Source organism: Cataglyphis hispanica, chromosome 6, assembly GCF_021464435.1.
Source record: "Cataglyphis hispanica isolate Lineage 1 chromosome 6, ULB_Chis1_1.0, whole genome shotgun sequence".
Lineage (NCBI taxonomy): Eukaryota > Metazoa > Arthropoda > Insecta > Hymenoptera > Formicidae > Cataglyphis > Cataglyphis hispanica.
Genome location: NC_065959.1, coordinates 7,693,053 through 7,711,840, shown reverse-complemented (window position 1 = coordinate 7,711,840; position 18,788 = coordinate 7,693,053). Strand labels below are relative to the sequence as shown.

Here is an 18,788-nt window from a genome sequence, read left to right as displayed (position 1 = left end):
TATATATATATATATATATATATTCTCGATATAATTAATAAAAATCAATAGTGTGAATGTACAATGAGAAAAACTATTGTGAGAATTAGAGAATAGGCACGTAACACTCGAAAAAAGTACTGAAGAGCATTCGACCCGAATTTTAAAACTATCCTTGATCTAATTTTACGTACGAGTGTAATGTCATCGTTTTCATTGTAGTGAGAAACGTGCTCAAAACCATGCGCTGAAAGACGCACATTCTAGATTGATACGGAGGCTTACAATCTACGAAACGCTTTACGGTGTTATTTCGCTATTTTCAAAAGTCACGCATCTACGCAATTCGTGAGATCTCTGTCTTAACAACGTCGACAACAGAGAAGACGTATAAAATACGAGGGCAAAGAGGTCGACAAGATAAGTTAAGCAACAAGCGATAAGTTATCGTTATCGTAGCAGGTCGGCGCAGTATTTGGCACGCTTTCAGATAGAGAGACAAATGAAATCGAGAGGGTCGGCGACATAAGATTTTGTCAGATTTCACGATATATATGTATATATTATATAGGCTATACGAGGTGTATTAATTCGATATGGAAGAATTCAAACAAGTAAACAAAGGTATAACAAAGTATAAACGATAACGATTTTATTCCGAAATGCGCGCGTTTTTCTTCGTTATCTACATAATCTAAATTTTGTCAAAAATAAAATTACCGTGTGAAACAGAAAAATATAATCACGATTGTAAAAATAAATCATTAAAAAAATTTCACATACAAAATATCAATTTTATAGCATAAGATAGATTTAAAAGATAGAATATCTTTTAAAACAATTAATTATATAAAAAGTATACAAATTTTTCTATTTAAATCGGAAAAATTGCGTATACTCCATTAAGACACATTTTGTATTTTAAATATGCGCAATGAAATGTATGCTGTTTAAAATATGCTACATGGAATATGATAATTAATTATTCATAGAACCTGAATTTTTAATACAAATCTTCAATTTTTAATCATGCACGATTGCAAATTGCATCTCTTATGCTCAAGTCATCGTGCTTTCAGCAAAAAAAAAGAAGTTTACATATTAAATTTATGCCGGAATATGGTTTATCTGATCCTTGAAAAAAACACGTGTGTTGAAATAAGATGATATGGAAAATACGACTTACTAATGATTTAATCTCAATTTGAACATACTTTGCGTAATATGCGGCGCAGATTTCATTTGTAAGACAGTATATCATGTGTCGATATTGATTAATCAAAAATAAAGTTTTGCAGAAGAAGATCAATAAATTTATAGATTTTGTTAAATTCTACGAGCACATATTACATTATACTATATATATATATATATATATATATACACAGGCTATTCAATTTTAATTTAACAACGACAATATACGAGTACACGCTTCTCGTTAATGCGCGCATAACGTATATAAGCTCGCATAATGCATAGACTTACATACTCGATTCCAGAGCCATGCTCGCGCGATGTTAAAGGTTTCGAGCTCCGTGATACGAAATGTCACGATGGTATCGTAGAGTCCTCATATTATTCGAGAGAAAGAAAGAGATAAAATTTTTAAATATATTAAAAGCGAATGTCATATGTGTTGTATGCAATTCATTTGTTTCGCCCTGCGATGCGAGGAGACAACTATAAACCACATTATATTCACAGTGATATTCACAATAGAACATTGATCGATAGAAAGAGAGAAAATAGTGAGAAAACAAAAAATCCTCGATTATCTTTATTTCAATTTCTTTCTTTCCGCTTTATGTGATTTCAGAAAAAAATTAAATTCTGATCTATAGTTATGCGCAATATAAATCGAGTTGTCTTTCTCTCTCTCTTCTCTCTTTCTCTTCTAATATCTCGAACTTTAATCACTTTTTTCAAATATAAAGAAAGAGGTATGATTGAATTTCCAGCATATTTTAACAATACGTAGCAATTTTTTATAAAATTATTTGAATTCTTTGTTTTAAAGCTAATCACGTTTCATTGTAAATATGTTAATAAAAATATTTCAGGACCTTCGAACTTGACTTTAATAACAGGATCTTTTATCGGTTTGTAAAAGTATTTCTCGATAAATACAAGTAAACTTTACTTTTACAAATTTTTATAATTCAAGGTTTACTTATAAATATATTTTAAAAGTTAAAAATTAAAAGTTAAAAATAAAAGTTAAAAATTACGATAAAAGAAATTCTATCCCATTGAAGATTTTTTTGAAGAAAAATCTGACTCATCAAATACATCAAAGAATGTCATTGAAATTAAAATCAGCAGTTAAGTAAAATATTCTAATAAAGCAAAAACATAGCTTTTCTTATGCTAATATTACGAACTCTCACGCACCATCGAAACTGCATATGAGATTTCCAAGATATTTTCGCAAGACCACAAGTGTCACAGAGAGATGTTGTGACAGGGTAATACCACTACATTCCGTTTCCCCAAAGTCAGTCGAAGCTTGACAATTCAACATTACGACAGCACCTGTCTCTATACAATGTGCCACGTGAGGACGAGCCGTCACGAGAAGTCAACGCGAAGGCGAATCTACCTAGTCGTAACCTTGAAGAGGGTCATGTCTCGCAGACATCGTGTCATCGGGTTTTCTCTGCAGCACTCTGTCTATATTTCTCTCCCTCTCTCTCTCATTTTCTCTCTCGCGCCAATTTGCGTTGTCTTCGGCGCCATGCGTGCCGAAGATCGCTGTGAACTGGCCTCGCTTGTCAGAATCTTCCAGACGCCGCGGTGCATGCCGCGCCGAGGTGCAAAAGCAGAACAGATGAGGATGGGAGAGGAACGGGGGACGTAGCCATGGAGAGAAGAAGAGCATCGCGCTAGAACGCAGCAGGACGCAGGGATGGTAAAACGGGCGGAGGATGGACGGTGTTTGGTTGTTTGTAGAATCTGGGTGAGTGACCTGGGTCTCCAGCCGGCGGTTGATCGCCGGGTACGCCAGGGGAACCTGTTTTCTCGGCCGTCTCCGTCTCTTCCTCTCCTCCTCCCCCCCTCCCTCATCTGTCTCTCTCTCTCTCTCTCTCTCTCTCTCTCTCTCTCAACCTCTCTACCCGATACTCTCTTCTCGGTCTGCCTCTCACTCCGTTCCTCCCGATGAGCCGGCTGGCCCGCCGCCGCTCGCTATACGCTCCGTTCTTCGCTCTCTCGCGAGCTGAAAACGGATCGCGAATTATACCCGAGCGCGATTTTCACATGGCATTGTTCGCACGTGTGATGAAAACGTTTGATATTCGGAAAATTTTTACGCGAAATGTATAAAGAGAAAGGGATGAAGAGATGCAAAGAGAAAGAGAGGAAAGGCACTCCGCACCGTTAGAGAGACGCGATCATCTGGGTCGTGATGATCCGGGTGAAAGTGCTGAGCTAACGGGAACGGTTCTTCCCTCCTAGATATCGATGCGAAAATACATACGGAGTACGAGTGTCTAAGTCGCGGAATGTATTAGAGTATATTAGAGAACAACAGAATATAGTTAAAATTTGATAAAGAGATGATATGTGTATGTAAATGTCATAATCACAAAACTTGTAATAATAAAAAAAAAAAATCGAGCCTGACTACAAATAAATCAGATAAACGTATTTAGTACTCAAATTATTTTTTTAAATAATTCCTTAACAACTTCTATTAACAAAAATTTGATGAATCAAAAAAACATTTAGCAGATATTTAAGATATTTATTTTTTAACGTAGATTAAAAAATAAATATCTTAAATATAAATTATACACTTGTATATATATATATACAAAATTATAAACAAAGTTATATTTCGATTTCTATCATAAATTATAAATCATCTAAAAAATATTCTGATTTAATTTTAAAATAATGCGCATTTTTCTCGTTATTAACATAAGACAAAGGAGCTTGAAACTTTCGCATTCTTCATCACGAATCAAAGAACCTTTGCCCGAATCGGTTATGTATGTCCGGCGGCCAATTCTATAGCGGTACGGGTCCAGACGAGCGCGTAGGTGTATAGGTGACGCATGTACAGGTGTGCAATCCGTCTGCGCTGTCTACGACACGCGAAGTAACGAATGCATATACCGTGGTACGCGCTTAGGGATTATGCAAGCGAGTCCGCTTTCTACGTGGGCTTAGAATCTGGGTCGGATACAAAGTCATTGTTTATGTTAACAACCGACCATTAAATAGATAGATTCGCGCACACGACTGTGTCTTTCAAGTATTTCACACAAATATTATAAAGTCTTCGATTTTTCAAGTGCGACACATAGATAATGATACTGAATGTATACATTAATTATAAAGAAAGAGAATAAATTTCGTCGTTGATACAAATTATATTCAAACAGAAATTATTTAACTTATATCACTTTCCTTTATTATTCGGCAAATTCGTCAAATCTTCGAAAGAATAATAATATAGCGCGTGACGTATATTTGTTCTCTCATGGATAAATTCTCATTCAAGTTATTACTTTTGTAAACCAAAACCAGTGAAACGTCATATAACGCGATAGGATTAAAGACCCGTAATTCTCTGACTCGCGATAATATTGATTGTCAGAGCAGATTGTCAGATTTCCGAATAACTTAAACTTGCAATTAGTCCGCAATAATTTAAATCAATATACATTGCTTAATTTAATTATTGAATCGCCACATACACATGTGTGTTTTTTTTATATAAGAACATTATACATACACAATATAGATGTAAAATAGAAAAAACTGAATTAATAAAAATTTCTGAATTAATACTGAGTTTAGCAGTAACACCACGTGAAAAGTTTTCACGAAATGAAAAATACATATTCAGGAGAAATACTATTTTCTCGGATTGGTCAAGTAGGAAACCAGCTGAAGAATTATTTCGTATGTATCGAATAAGGAAAGTAGCACAACATAGTCGCAGCGTGGGCGATTCATTGCGTAATAATATTGACGAACCACAAACGAGCGAAATATTTCTATTGCGCAGAGACAATTGCCTACAAAGCTGAAGAAAAAAAGGGAGAGAAACCGAGAGGAAAAAGAGATATTTTCTCTTTTTTTTTTTTTTGATGATTTATTTAACATAAATCAATATTTTATTTTTTTCTTTCTATATCTATAAGCATACATTACATTATAAATAAAAAAAAAAAAATTATATTTATATAGATAAAAATAAAAATTTATGGCGTTATTACATGAAATATTCTCTCTCTTTTTTATTTTATTAGAATATTTTTACTTTGTTGTTAATAAATATAAATATTAATAAATATAGAATACATCTGCAATATATTCTTTTTTTCTTATTAATTATTCTTTTTCTCTTATAACATTATTTTTTTTTTTAAAGACATCGACTTTTTTGATCCTCTCGAACGTGAAATATATATCTTTCTGCTCTACTCTATGTGTTGATAATAACGCGAATCCTGTAGGGCGTGCATCGAAGCGCGACATTTCGTCGTATCGCGGCCGTTGCACTCGTATTTTAATATTAGAATGCGATAGAGTCCTTGATGCAATAACGGGATTGGAACCAAACAGCTACTTGGCATGATGGATATTTGTCGAGAGAAAGTAATTTATCGAATATTTATCAAGAAATACTGACATGTGCGACACCCTGCGCGAAGAATCATTTAAATCTCTTCATTTTCACGTTTAAAGATGAACATAAACATCATAATTAATTCGACAATTCGATAATTGATAAGCCATGTACATGTGCAAATTTGATATTAGAACTACATGTAATAACTTATTGAAATCTAGATTAATTGCTAATTCTAGATTAATTAAGGTCCACTTTTTATATACATCAGTGACTAGTTATTTTCTCAATCTCTATATTTCATCTTTCTTCATTTTAGACTCTTAGATGTAAAAACAGTTTTTACTCAACATATAATATATGCATGATCCTATATTATGCAATTTATTGATACTATATGTCATGGCAAAGTAAGAAATGTAGAGAATATTTCCCGCATTTACTTTTTAAAGAAGTCAGACAAATAAAATAAAACAAATAAAAAAAGCATGGTTATTTAACTATAAATTAAATTTAATAAACAAACTTTTTAGCGATTTTCATATAGATTTTAAACCTCTACAGAAAATCGCTATTAGGCAATATAAAACAATAAATACATATTATTTATTTTTTTAATAAAAATATCAGATTTAAGAGAATATATTTCTCTTCGTAATTTCTAATGATTCGACAATGATGATACGCTCTAGTTTTGATTAATCCTATCAATTGATCACAGACACATGGTACACACGTCTCTCAATCTCGGTAATTTCGACATGTTTCGGCATAGATCGCGGAACGCTGCCAGAGTGATTATGCGAGAAATGAAGACACCGATCATTTGTCAGAACGTGAGCAGAGACCGCCGCATATTAAGCACCTGTGGTCCGCGGAAAACTCATCGACTGTATCTAATTGTATGACGCGGTAGACGGACAAATTGCGGGATTGCAAAATAGCGCCCAGTAATGCGAACATGTATAGTACAAATGCTGCGTGTTACACAGTAGCGCAACGCATCTGTCGTCCCTTTGTTATGTTCTGAGCTTTAAGACGTATACGGTGTACAAAGAACCGTCAGGTTTCACGATTACGTGAAATCATTCGCGACTGATCGCATCCATGCGTTCCAAGCCGCGATCTAATTCAACGTAAATAATAATTATTCTGTAGCGAAGTGCAAAGAGAAATCCGGACGCTCGCGGAAGCGATTTCGCAGTACCGTATGTAAGTTACCTTTGGGTACGAAAGAGAAACCATCGTTTCGTGACAACGCAATATCAATTTTACCACTTGCAAGAAAAAAAAAAAAATATATCGTCTGCTAATTTATGTTTTAAAATTTTCATTTACATATGATTGAATCAGTTCGAATAACATATTTTTACCAATCTCTATTTTATAAATGTAATAGTTTATTTTTCTATTCTAATGCTGCAAATCTAATATACAGTTTCATATTAGTAATATTAAATACTCAGCAGAATTATATAATTATTTTAACACGCGTAATTATTTAATTATGAATGAGATTCTTTGTATTTTCAAAGTAATTTTTCACACAGATATTTATCTTAGGCTTTTGTCATAACGGCGATAAGCATAAACAATAAAGAACTAAAAGAATTTTGACGTTAAAATTCTCAGATATTATCATAAAATCATTATTGTAAAATTAAATAAATTATATGCAATAATAAAAAGAATGAAATGAAATTATTAAAATAATTAATTATTTAATTTAATTAATATCACATTTAAAAAATTGGAAAATGTTATTATAAAGAGAACACTATGTTTCTATTTTCCTGTCTCCGTTTTTGCAGTAGTTTAGTTTAATTAAAATTAAAATTATAAATAAATATTAAATATTAAAATACATGCTTTATATTCTAGTTTAATTTCGATTTAATTTCTGGAAAAAATCTATCTCTAAAATTTTTAACTTTTCCTTTAAATAAAAATTCGCAGATAATTAACATATCTTCGTTAAAATTATAAAATCGATCCTTCAAAGAAGAGAATATAATTTCTTCGAGATCAAAACCGCCGTCACATATACAAGGACAATTCGTTTTTTCTACGGTTGCAAATTCACAATCTGTTGATAATTCGCACGAAGAAAGTGCAAACAATGAATAATACGTCAGGCATTAAAGCGATATAACGAGTTCATGGCAAATGGTATGACCGTGACTTTTCTTTCCGATAAGATAAGATAGAATGCAACATGTGTGCATGAAAAAAATAACATTTCGTAACTTAAAAAGAGTCTGCGTATAATATATACAGAAAGCAATACGCGTAATGCACGCATTTATTTCCGTTGACAACGACACACGTGTCGTTTATTTTAAAAGCGATATCAGTCTGAAAAATCGAGGATCTCATTTACATCTCATCAAAATTTGCAATGTTTAAAAATCGGTGATTTATACATATCTTATTCGAAATAAATAATAAATCTCTCGAAAAGTTCGCCGGGAGCAGTTTTCGCACGTGCGAGTGTTATCGTCGGTCACTGAATTTACCTGACACCCCCGTCGGTTTTGACCCGAAATTTCCCCCGCAATTTTCAACGGTAACGAAACATCGCCCCGCTATACAAATTATGCGAAAGTGTTGGGTATAGTACGTGGCCGGCACGCGGTTTCGCGAACCGCAAATTTCAGGGTCTGCAGCACGATCGCGAGTTCTCGATAATTCGGGGGTACCACCATCACATTTCTGGTCCCTGCAACAGTTCCCCCATCCCTGATGGTCCAAATTCCCCCCTGTCTCTCCCGGAATTTCTTCCTGACCAATGTACCATCCCGCGTAACCGCGCCATTTCTCTCCAGGCACTTCGTATATTTCGTGCACCAAATGTAACGGTGCTTCTTCGGAGATGACAGGTGCGCGAAGAAAGCGGCGTTAAAACAATAGAAAGGTTAATATATCAAAACTCTCGTCATGATATATTTTCGTATCAAGGAAACCAGTTTTACTTGAATAAATATTTTTCGAAAAATTGCTCACAATTCAATGAAGTATATCTTGAAAAATAATTTAAAAAAGTTATAGAAAATACATTTTAATTATTAAAAATATATTTGTGAAATAACAAAAATAATAAACGACAATAATAAAATTCACCAAAAATTCTAAACTTTTTATATGTAAAATCTGGATAAAAATGATAATTAATTCTTGATAATTTTTCTCTCCAAACAGATAATTATATAATTATAATTCTTTTTTTTTAACTTGTAGTCCACAAATCAATTTTATGTTTTGAATATACTGATCTATCAATGTAGAGCTCCAAAAATATCTTTTATTTTTTAAATTTCCCAATATTTATAGGTAAATAAAATTTTTTTATAAATACTCAAATTACTTTGAAATGCATCAAGTAAATCTTCTTAAGAAATCCAATATATACAATTTCAAACAAAATCATTGATCAGAATAAAAAACTATTTTATACATATAATTACATACTACATCTCTCACATTTCATTGTCATCTCAGACTGCGATTTATAGTGCATTGTTGAGTTATGCATCATTTCATGTCTAAAGTTAGCAAAGAGAAGTTTCAAGGTGACGAACGCGCGAGTCTCATGCCAGTACGCCCTTATCGATAAAACACCTATTTTCTACGCGTTCGATATTTCAATGACTTGTCAATACTTCAAGGTACTTCTCTTTATCGTCGACACTATCGACATACATACAAAGGCAGAGAGAGAGAGAGAGAGACAGAAAAGAAGGCAACAATTTTTTCTTCGAGAACTATTTTATTTACTTCAGACACCTCTCGCACTAGGATTATCATTTGTCAAGATTAAAAAAAAAGAATTGCTCGATAACTTTCACCTTTGAAAGGGCTTCTCATTAAGATTTACAGGATCATCTCCCTCGAAAAAGCGCGAAAGCACTTTCCGAGACGAGAAAACCAGAAAGTGGACTAGTCTATGAGTCCGAGCGGCGATGACCCCGGAATATTTAATAGCGTTTGTAGTCGTTGACCCTTTAGAGCGGCAAATACTAAACAGATGTCAACTAAATTCACTCCGGGTGGTGTCCGGATGCTCCTTGGCGCCGCGATAAATTCGCAGACGCTGCGAGGGGCCATTAGGGATAGTTGAAACCGGGACGACCCGTTAATGAGTACCGCGAATAAAATACTGATATTATTAACTCCGAGTGTCGGAGATCGATCGACTGCATCGCAACTAACAACCGATGCCGGGTTGGGAAAGTGACGTAGTTTACGGGAGAAATTTGAATCGTGGGATAATGTGCAAAGAATTTTTGTATATATTTTGTGTATAAGTTAATGTACAATTAATTTTTTTAAATTCTTTAAAAAAAAAAACTCATATGAAATGTATAACTAGTACTGATAAAATAAGTGAAACTAGAAAATTTTTTATTGAATTTTAAATTTAATTGTTTACGTACATATTACTAATAAAAATATATTGGATTGTAATCTTTTTTAGATATTTTACGCAGATATTTTGTGCAGATAATATAAGTAGAAAATTAAAAAGAAATAACTGCTGATATTTATTTTTCGTTTAGATAAGATATCTACGTTAGTTTGAGTATTTTAGACAGAAACTATATGTAGGTGGCCAGGCAATTTTAATAATCTTTATTATTTGTTACGAAAAGATGATTCTTCGTGAAATTGCAAATATTTATTTATTATAATTATGATTCGCTCAAAATATTTTCTCTTTATTTTTACTTTGCGAAAAATCATCAACAACGCGAATGCAAATCATGAATATATGTTAAACACGTTGTTAATGGACAAATCGTAAACGTACATTGTATATATTAATTACACGTGTATTGTATATATTAATTACAATATGTAATGCATTGCAACAATCTAAAATAAAACTTGTTCAGATACTCAATTGATAAAATACTCAACTAATAGAACTGTACTTAATTTTCTCTGGCTTCTTATTATGTTAAAATAATATTTTAATATAAATAAAAATATTTATTAATATAAATATTAATATAAAATATTTATAATATTAATTTTTTAATATAATATAAATAAAATATTTTAATATAAGTACTTTAATATAAATAATATAAATTACTTGTCAAATATAGCAATCTTTTTCTGCGATAACACTATAACTATGATTTGTAATATTTTTCTACAAAAACATCTCGATAATTATGCTGGTTATTATTATAATAATACATAAGTAAATTAATGTTATCGCCATCGAGATAATTGTTTCATTGGCCACTGAGTGGTATCCGAGGACAACTGTTTCGTAAGAGATAAGTACAGCCATTAAAGTGGTACTCCGAATTAATCTTGCGCGCGTGTGTCTGAGTGTTCCGAAATTCGATTCGTTGTGTAATAAAACCGCGAAGATGACTGTTCCAATATGCAATTTATTCGGATCGAAATTCAGCATTATGAATTTCATCGTTGGAAAAATCGGCTTGCGAGGTCAAGATTTTCCGAGATTTTACGCTCTAGCGGCATAATAATAATCTGCGGCCTTTGGCTAGGATATAATTGGCAAATATTACTGGCAAAGTAACGCGACATATACGTCGAGTGTGTACGGACACCGTGCTTACGAATGTATGTGTGTCTGTTTGTATTTGGCGTTGATACATAAATTGCCAATGTCCTCGAAAACTGAAATAGTTGTGACTCGATTTAAAAAAGAAAAAAATAACTAAGGTAAACCTACGTAATTATATCAATCGACAGCCGCGAATCCTTCGAGCATGAATTCTTTTGTGTTCAAGTTTTAAAATTTATAATTATAAAAGACTGGATCTACGTATGAGATATTTTTAAAAATATGTGCAATCTATGTAGATTACGGAATTTTAACGCTTCAATAGATTTTAATATATTGGTAAAAGATTCTCATCTAATTTTTACATTGATCTCGGTTTACTATATTATCAACTAAAACATTGATGGATATTGATAATAGTGACTATCATTAGAAACTTATTTTGTAAACATTGCGATTTAATAATGAAGCCGGCTTCCAATAATTGCGTTCCCGCCCGTCAAAAATAGCATAATAATATATAATATTATATTATATTAATAATATGCAATTCTATTATATGAATTATATATGATATAAATAAAATATGCAATTCTATGATAATATAAATTTGAGATATAAATTTGCATAATATATCAAACATACTTGTAAAGTATTTCGATAGATATTAACGATTTTAAATCTATTGTCTAAGATACGTGACATCCGAAGGATATCCTTCGAAAATGTGCAAATATTTATATAACTTATATAATTGTATTGCATTAAAAAACATAGACATCAAGCTATCGCGCATCACCCGATTACTTTGCAAGAACATTTATTCATTTCGAATATATGTCTCTTGCTGAGAGAGATAATAAAAAATCTTTAATCTTATATTGGTGTGCAAATATTCATAAAATTATAATTCTTAGAAATGTGCGTCTGCACTGAAATCGATGGTAATTTCACTATAATCTTTTCACAAAAATCAAAAACATTCACGATTAATGATATACAAGTAAATATTATTTAGCTATTTGGAATTTATTCTCTCACATTGTCTGTAATAACGATAACTTCAATTGAAACATCGCAAATCGCGATATATCATTGCATCATTTCCAAAAGCATAATATATTACGAGCAATTTAATATATGATTATAATATTATGGTTTAAATGCAGTATAATTTTCTGATAAAAGAGAAAAGAGAAAGTTTCCGAAAAAATTACGAAAATAATATTCGCGACACGGTTTGTCTATCCAATACGAACAGACACTGTATTTGCTCGCATATTTACCATCGAACTCTACGGCAAATTCCATTTCTCGAAACAATAACATGTCGCCGTCAAGATGAGGTGATTCGCGGAACAATCGTCGATCGTCGAGAGTCGAGAGCCGGCGAACGTACTCGGGATACACAACGCACGAAAGGTCACGCGCTGATGTAAACAGAAACGGCGCGGCGCGGCGCGAGACATCGCACGCGCGACGCCAGGTCGAGGAATGTATGACGTTCGTGTATTACGCGTACGTATTATTATCGTCTACGTCCGCGGGTAGAACCTCGAATAACTACGATCGACGTCTCTTCTGAACGTTTTCGCGATCCGAGAATCGGAGACGAAAGTATAAAAGATTCTTTTCATCGTGGATCTCTCACTCACCTGAAGATCATGACAGCCGTTATCCCTGTGACTGGCAGCACGTATCACTCCCGCACGCCAACCCCACTCACTAATCTTATTCACCTTCAGCTTGGTGAAACCACTCACCGAGAGGAACCTCTTTCCCACGATCTCCTCGCGAAACTTGTACGCCATATTACGATCGGTACACCGCGGCGTGCCGAATCCGCGACTTCGGATCGCCACAGCCGGGTCCGCCAGTCACCCTTTCCCTCGCCCGTCCCCCTCCCCCGCCCCCCGCGCCCGCACGCCGCGCGCCAGAGTAGGCGCCCCCTGTCTCCCACCCCCCACTGTTCCCGCTCCTCTTCCGTCTTCTCTCTCGCTCCGGTCGCTCTCTCTTTCTCTCTCTCTCTTCCTTCCCGGCCTCCCTGTCGCCGACCCGGTTTTTCCTTCTATCCTCCGAGGAGCGTGCCTCGCCCCCAAAAACAAAAGGAAAAACAACACAACGGGCGTACGCACTGTACGAGCGGGGGAGGGGACGCGACGGCGGACGCACTGTCACGAGTCAATCACTATTCCGCGACGACACAAAGTAACATTTCGCGGCCGATCTCTTCCTGCCGCGCGCGATCACGAAGGGCCATTAAACAACAGAGCCATGAGGCGACGGCCGGTCACTCTCTCTCTCTCTCTCTATCTCGCTCCTTCCTTTACTCAACACACACCGCACAGCCACTCCTTATTTCTCTTTGCGTTCGATGAACGAGCGCGCGCGAACGAGCCGACAGACTTCTCTCTCCGTGAAAACAGCCACGAGACTCCGCCGTTCGCGCAAACGTACGACTTCAAACGTACCTCTCCCTCTCTGTCCGGCGCTATCTTCTCGCCGTTCGCGTCTCACTTCACGATGTTTTTCCTGTTTTTCTCTCCGCTCTCTCGGCGCGCGCGCGCGCGCGCGTCTCTACGGCGGTATTCTCCGCGCCACCGATCCAAGTGCGCGCGCACTTTTTTGTATTATCGGTATATAATATATCCCGATGCGCGCGCGATCGGTCCAAGACGATCGAGTGTTACGAGGGAGACTGAGGGAGAGGGAGAGAGAACGACGGCGATTACTATCCCGCACACTGTTGACGTCCGCGCGCACGGAGCTTTCGAACTCTCGAACCCGGACAACACTTTCAACATCCGGAACGCACAGCAGGTGTAACACTATCGGATATCACACATTACGCGACGGCGAACGGTGGTAGCAGTACCATCAACGCGGTTAACGAAGGACTCCGAGCGGTACCAATGTGAACGTGAGAATGACACATACATGACCGACTAGTGATATCGCGTAGCGCGCACTGCGGGCGGACGGCAGGGAGGCAAAGCTCCTTCCCGCGGCCCGTACACCTTCCCCACATCGCGCGCGCCTCTCCCACCAGTCTATCCTAACCTTCTCCCGCTCCGGCCACGTTTTCCCCACCTTCCGTCTGTTCGCTAGTCGAGCGAGCGCGCGCTCTCTCTCCCCCTCTCTCTATCCTCTTTTTCTCCATTCCTCACCCCACTCCGCGGCCCGCGCCTCAACGCGGAACGTCGCGCCTCACTTCGCCGCTATCCATCGCACGAGAGACTGTCATGAAGGTAGTAGGGTGTTCTCGACTCATAGTACCGACTGCGAGACGCGTGGGGTCGCGCGCGCGGGTGGCGCGAGAGAGAAAGAGAGACACCGTTGCAGGCTGATGGGTGTCTAGGAGGGAGTCGTTGTTGCCTATATCTTCTCTCACCGCGTGCGTGCGACACGCATCTTCACGTACTGTATTCACTTATCGACGTACATATGCCGCATATAACCCCCGAGTTTTTTTTCAGCATTTTCCGTTTTTTCTTCAGACGAATAAGCGAATATTTTCCCTCTGAAAGTACAAATTTTTATTTTGTAATAATAAGAATAATTGATTAAAGGGAAAGGAGTTCTTAGTAATTTTTCGTTCAATTTTTACAAGACGATATTTTATAATAATATCATAAAATCATAACTTGGATGGAAATGAAATTCTTATACTCATACTGTAATATAGTTATATATAATATATAATTACCGAAATATAATATAATATAGAGCTGCCGCGATCATAGTATTAATATACAACAATGATATTAATTACAGCTACCGATTCCATTATTTCAACGCCTACGATATTCGATTGTGATTAAATCTGCAAACGTTCCGATATGATCACGCGCGAGGTATGTACATCTCAACTTCCGATTCCGTTAGAGCTGATCCGATTCCGTTATGGTTGATCTAGTTCCGTTAAAACTAGTTCGATTCCGAAATTTCTAGATATTAATGCAATATGGCTGACTTTCCATTTGTCTACAATGCATTATGCGATTATTTGTAGTATCGAAACGTTTGAGCTGCAGATATAATTGCGTTTGATCGTAAGTATTAAAGGAAAATTAACGAAATAATGGAAAAGTCTGCTCTCCCCTTTCCTCGATTTTATCGAAATTTATATACATATTTTATGTATTTTGAACACAATCGATTTCTACCTCTCGAAATGTATGAATTTTTAAAAATATGAAAAGGAAATTCTTTTTACTTGCAAAGTTAAATCATTTAATGAAAATGAGCTTTTATTAATATTACATCGTCCCAGATACGAAGCATTGGATATTCGTGATATAAATCAAATTTTTTCTTCTTTTATCTTAATATTACCTTTCTTTTTGGAGGAAAAATTTATGGAAATGCGGATACATGAAAAAAACCTTCTTTTTATATTTTGATATAGAAAGTTTTATGTATAATTATCAAGATTTCTAATTAATATTTCTTCCTTTTTCACTGTAGAGTTTGTGTTTGTTTGTAGCCTCGTGGTGGAAGTCGTTGCGTTGATGGAATTTCCTTATTCCTTTTCTGTTTTCTTATCCTGGTTTTTAGTTTTCTTTTCCTTTTTTCTCTCTCTCTTGCTGACTGGAAAATTTGTGTGTTTACGCGCTTAGCGGATCACCGGGGGAAAACGTTTTATGCTTGCAATTTTTAAAGTCGATGAAATGTCTGGAAAGATTGCATTGAAATATATTGCCTAATATAAGAAACTACAATTAATCATACTTTAATACAGCACGTCAGTGAAATTCGTAATAGCTTAAAAATGAAATTCATGGATGCTTCCAATTGTATGATACATAAAACTTTTTCAAGTTAATTAAAATTTAATTAAAATTTTAATTTGATTACAAACGTCATATAGAAAAAAAAGAACAACCAAATCGATTTAAATCCTCTAATATTTATGAAGCAGAAATTTACTGGCATCATCGTCTCGATTAATGCACTTAGTTAAACTCGCGATCTATACGGTGTTGACGCGTCACGTGATCAAAACACGCTGTGACGTCACAGCGCGCAGCAGCATTCAGCCAGCTGCCAGTTCAACATGGCTGACCTGTGAGCAGCGGTGCTACAGACGGCTGTCCGCATTTAGTCGTTCGTTTCTAGCCGTTCGCGTGCGTCTCACCGAGACGCAAGAGCCGTTAATATGATATCGTCCATCGTCTCGCGTCTCGTCATGTGAGTATACGATTCCGACGTCCGACATGACCGGAAAAAGCATCGTGTGTCGACTTGGATCGACCGCGCGACTCCGAGCCATCGCCATCGTTCGCCGTCCGGGAAAATCCGGCGTAAAGTTTATTTTTACTCGCGCGGCGACGGCTCTACACGTGTCGCCTGATTTGACGTCGCGACGCGAGATGTTCCATCCAATTTTCGCGTAAAGTGATCCCGCTGCCTGCTCTGTCTCGATCGTTCGCTCGATCGGTGGTCCGTCTCTATAGATACCGCTCATATATACGTTCTTTGTGTATCTATCTCTCTCTCTCGTTCTGTCGCTCGCTTCCGACAGTTCGCTGTTATGACAAAGAGAACAAAATACGAAGGCTGGAATTTGATCCAGCTGGCGAGGCGACGCGATCGAATCTGTCCATCTGTCGTTGAACACGATCATCGGTGAATTCTCTCTCTTTCTCCCTCATGGTGGAAGGATTGTGTCATCGCGTCCAGATATCGAGGAGAAGCATTCCCATGTTTGGCGAGACCCTCGATACAGCGGAATCTTTATAGTGGATACGGAGTGTCGCAAGAGGCCGGAGAAGTTTAAATCCACGGAAAGAAGGAGGTGTGAAAGAAGGACGTCGTCGACAGAATCCGGAGCAAGGTAATGTCACCAACATTTTAATGCGCAGTCGAGAAACGCAACGAGAACAAAGAGTATTATTTAGTGGAAGAGATAAAAGTCTCTCGCGTGAGTGATGATAATATTCAGATCCCTAATGCGTATCGTTGAGTCAGCGCTAGAGTGAAAGCGAACGCTGGTCTTGCAACAATCTGTGTGGTAAGGACATAACCTAACCTAACCTAACCCAACGTTTCTATCTATACGTCAAGATATACGCAATGTTACAAAACTCCAAGCATGATTATCGGTATTATCTTCGCTTACGAAAATCAGAACGGTGTATGCTCTATAACAAACATGTGTTATTAAGTAATTAATTGCGTAGGAACATTAAAGACGGCTCTCTTTATATTTTCACATGTTGATAAATTTAAAAAAATTATACAATTGATACTAATGTTATACCATATATTTTTAAATGAAAAATATGTGGAGAAAATAAGTGATAATCTATTGGACAATATCATTATTAGATTGTATAAGAACTATGGTATAATATTAGCAACTTGAAAACAAGTTTTTTGTTATTAATTTATTATTATAGACATTTGTCGCCTCTTCTAAAATATTTTCTATGCAATCAGAAAAATGAACTATGATGATTTATTATACGAGGGAATATAAAGGAGCCCAACGATTTTTAAAATATTTTGATCATGCTTAAAATTCGTTAGAATCTTTCATAGAAAATCTTACTTAATATTTCTTTGTTTCAATATTTAGAGAGGGATATATTTTTTGCGCTTCGAGATTTTCAAAAACACAGATGTTGTTTCACAATCGGAAAATAATAGAATAATGATCGTTTAATCGAATGTCGAAGCATCGCGCGCGCGATAAGCGAACGATGCATCGCGCGGCGTCAGCTGATTCGAAAGCTACGTCACACAATAGCGCAGGTCGTTGCACTCTTCGCTCTCCCTCGCTAAGAGGCACGTTTTGTTTACGGTATGTCCGGCTGCGCTCGCAGACTCACGCACGTCCCCACTCGTGCGACAATGTGCGTGAACGTCCTCCTCGATCTCTCGTCGGCGACTTGTCATGTGACTCACGGTCGCACGTTGCACTTGATAATAAATTAGAACGAAATGGAGAAACGCCGATTCGAGATCTGGCACAAAATAAACGGCGATCGAGGAATCGCCGTTTATTTCTTTTTTTTTTGCGCGATGCAGAAAATCGAAAAAAAATTCTACCAAATCTTTAGAAACAAATACGTTGATATTGAAAAAATAAACGGCAATAAATATTGTAAATCTCAATTTTATTGGATTTAATACTAATGATAAAATTGTATCTTCATTTTTATCCTATTTTTTTAAGCATGCAGTGTTAGTGTAAGATAATAAAATTTTTTCTTTTTTATAAAATTATAACAAAATTAAATATCACACAAAAGACAGTTATATCAATTACAAATTAAAATTGAGTTTTGAGTTTTGAAATTCAAAATATAACAAATAACGCAAAAGGAATTAATCGATTTTTTTTCGAATATTAAATATCATCGAATATTATATAATACAGATATATTTATATTTATTATTACATAATATAAATATTTATTTATTATTACATATATTTATTATTACATAATATAAATATATTAATATATATAAATGTAATCTTAAGTTAATAAATTCACCGATACTTTTACGAATAAAAAATTTTTGTATAGAAGAAGGATTCTCGAATAAAATATAAAAAAGTATTAGGTATTAAAGTGCATCCGGTTTATTAAATGCGTTTTTGCTATTCCACAACGCCATAACTACTATGTATACATTTCCTAGTGCACACTCCATTACGCGCTATCTATATTTGCACGT

The 18,788-nt window shown here is 35.7% G+C and overlaps 2 protein-coding genes across 7 annotated transcripts in view; one reads left to right on the top strand and one right to left on the bottom strand.

Annotated features, from left to right (window-relative positions):
• LOC126850609 (probable JmjC domain-containing histone demethylation protein 2C) overlaps window positions 1-12,995 on the bottom strand; it is a 258,584-nt gene extending 245,589 nt beyond the window's left edge. For all 5 annotated transcript variants that reach the window (XM_050593756.1, XM_050593758.1, XM_050593759.1 and 2 more), the window contains exon 1: window positions 12,758-12,995. In XM_050593756.1, coding sequence (XP_050449713.1) covers window positions 12,758-12,913 — 156 coding nt within the window. In that variant the 5' untranslated portion in view covers window positions 12,914-12,995. The remainder of the gene's footprint in view (window positions 1-12,757) is intronic.
• Window positions 12,996-16,153: 3,158 nt separating this feature from the next.
• The window catches only part of LOC126850615 (uncharacterized), a 30,869-nt gene continuing 28,234 nt past the window's right edge, over window positions 16,154-18,788 (top strand). The window contains exon 1 of one of the 2 annotated variants that reach the window (XM_050593783.1): window positions 16,154-16,292. In XM_050593783.1, coding sequence (XP_050449740.1) covers window positions 16,261-16,292 — 32 coding nt within the window. In that variant the 5' untranslated portion in view covers window positions 16,154-16,260. Of the gene's footprint in view, window positions 16,293-16,318; window positions 16,939-18,788 lie in introns of those variants that run through there. The other variant, XM_050593779.1, reaches the window with a different exon arrangement.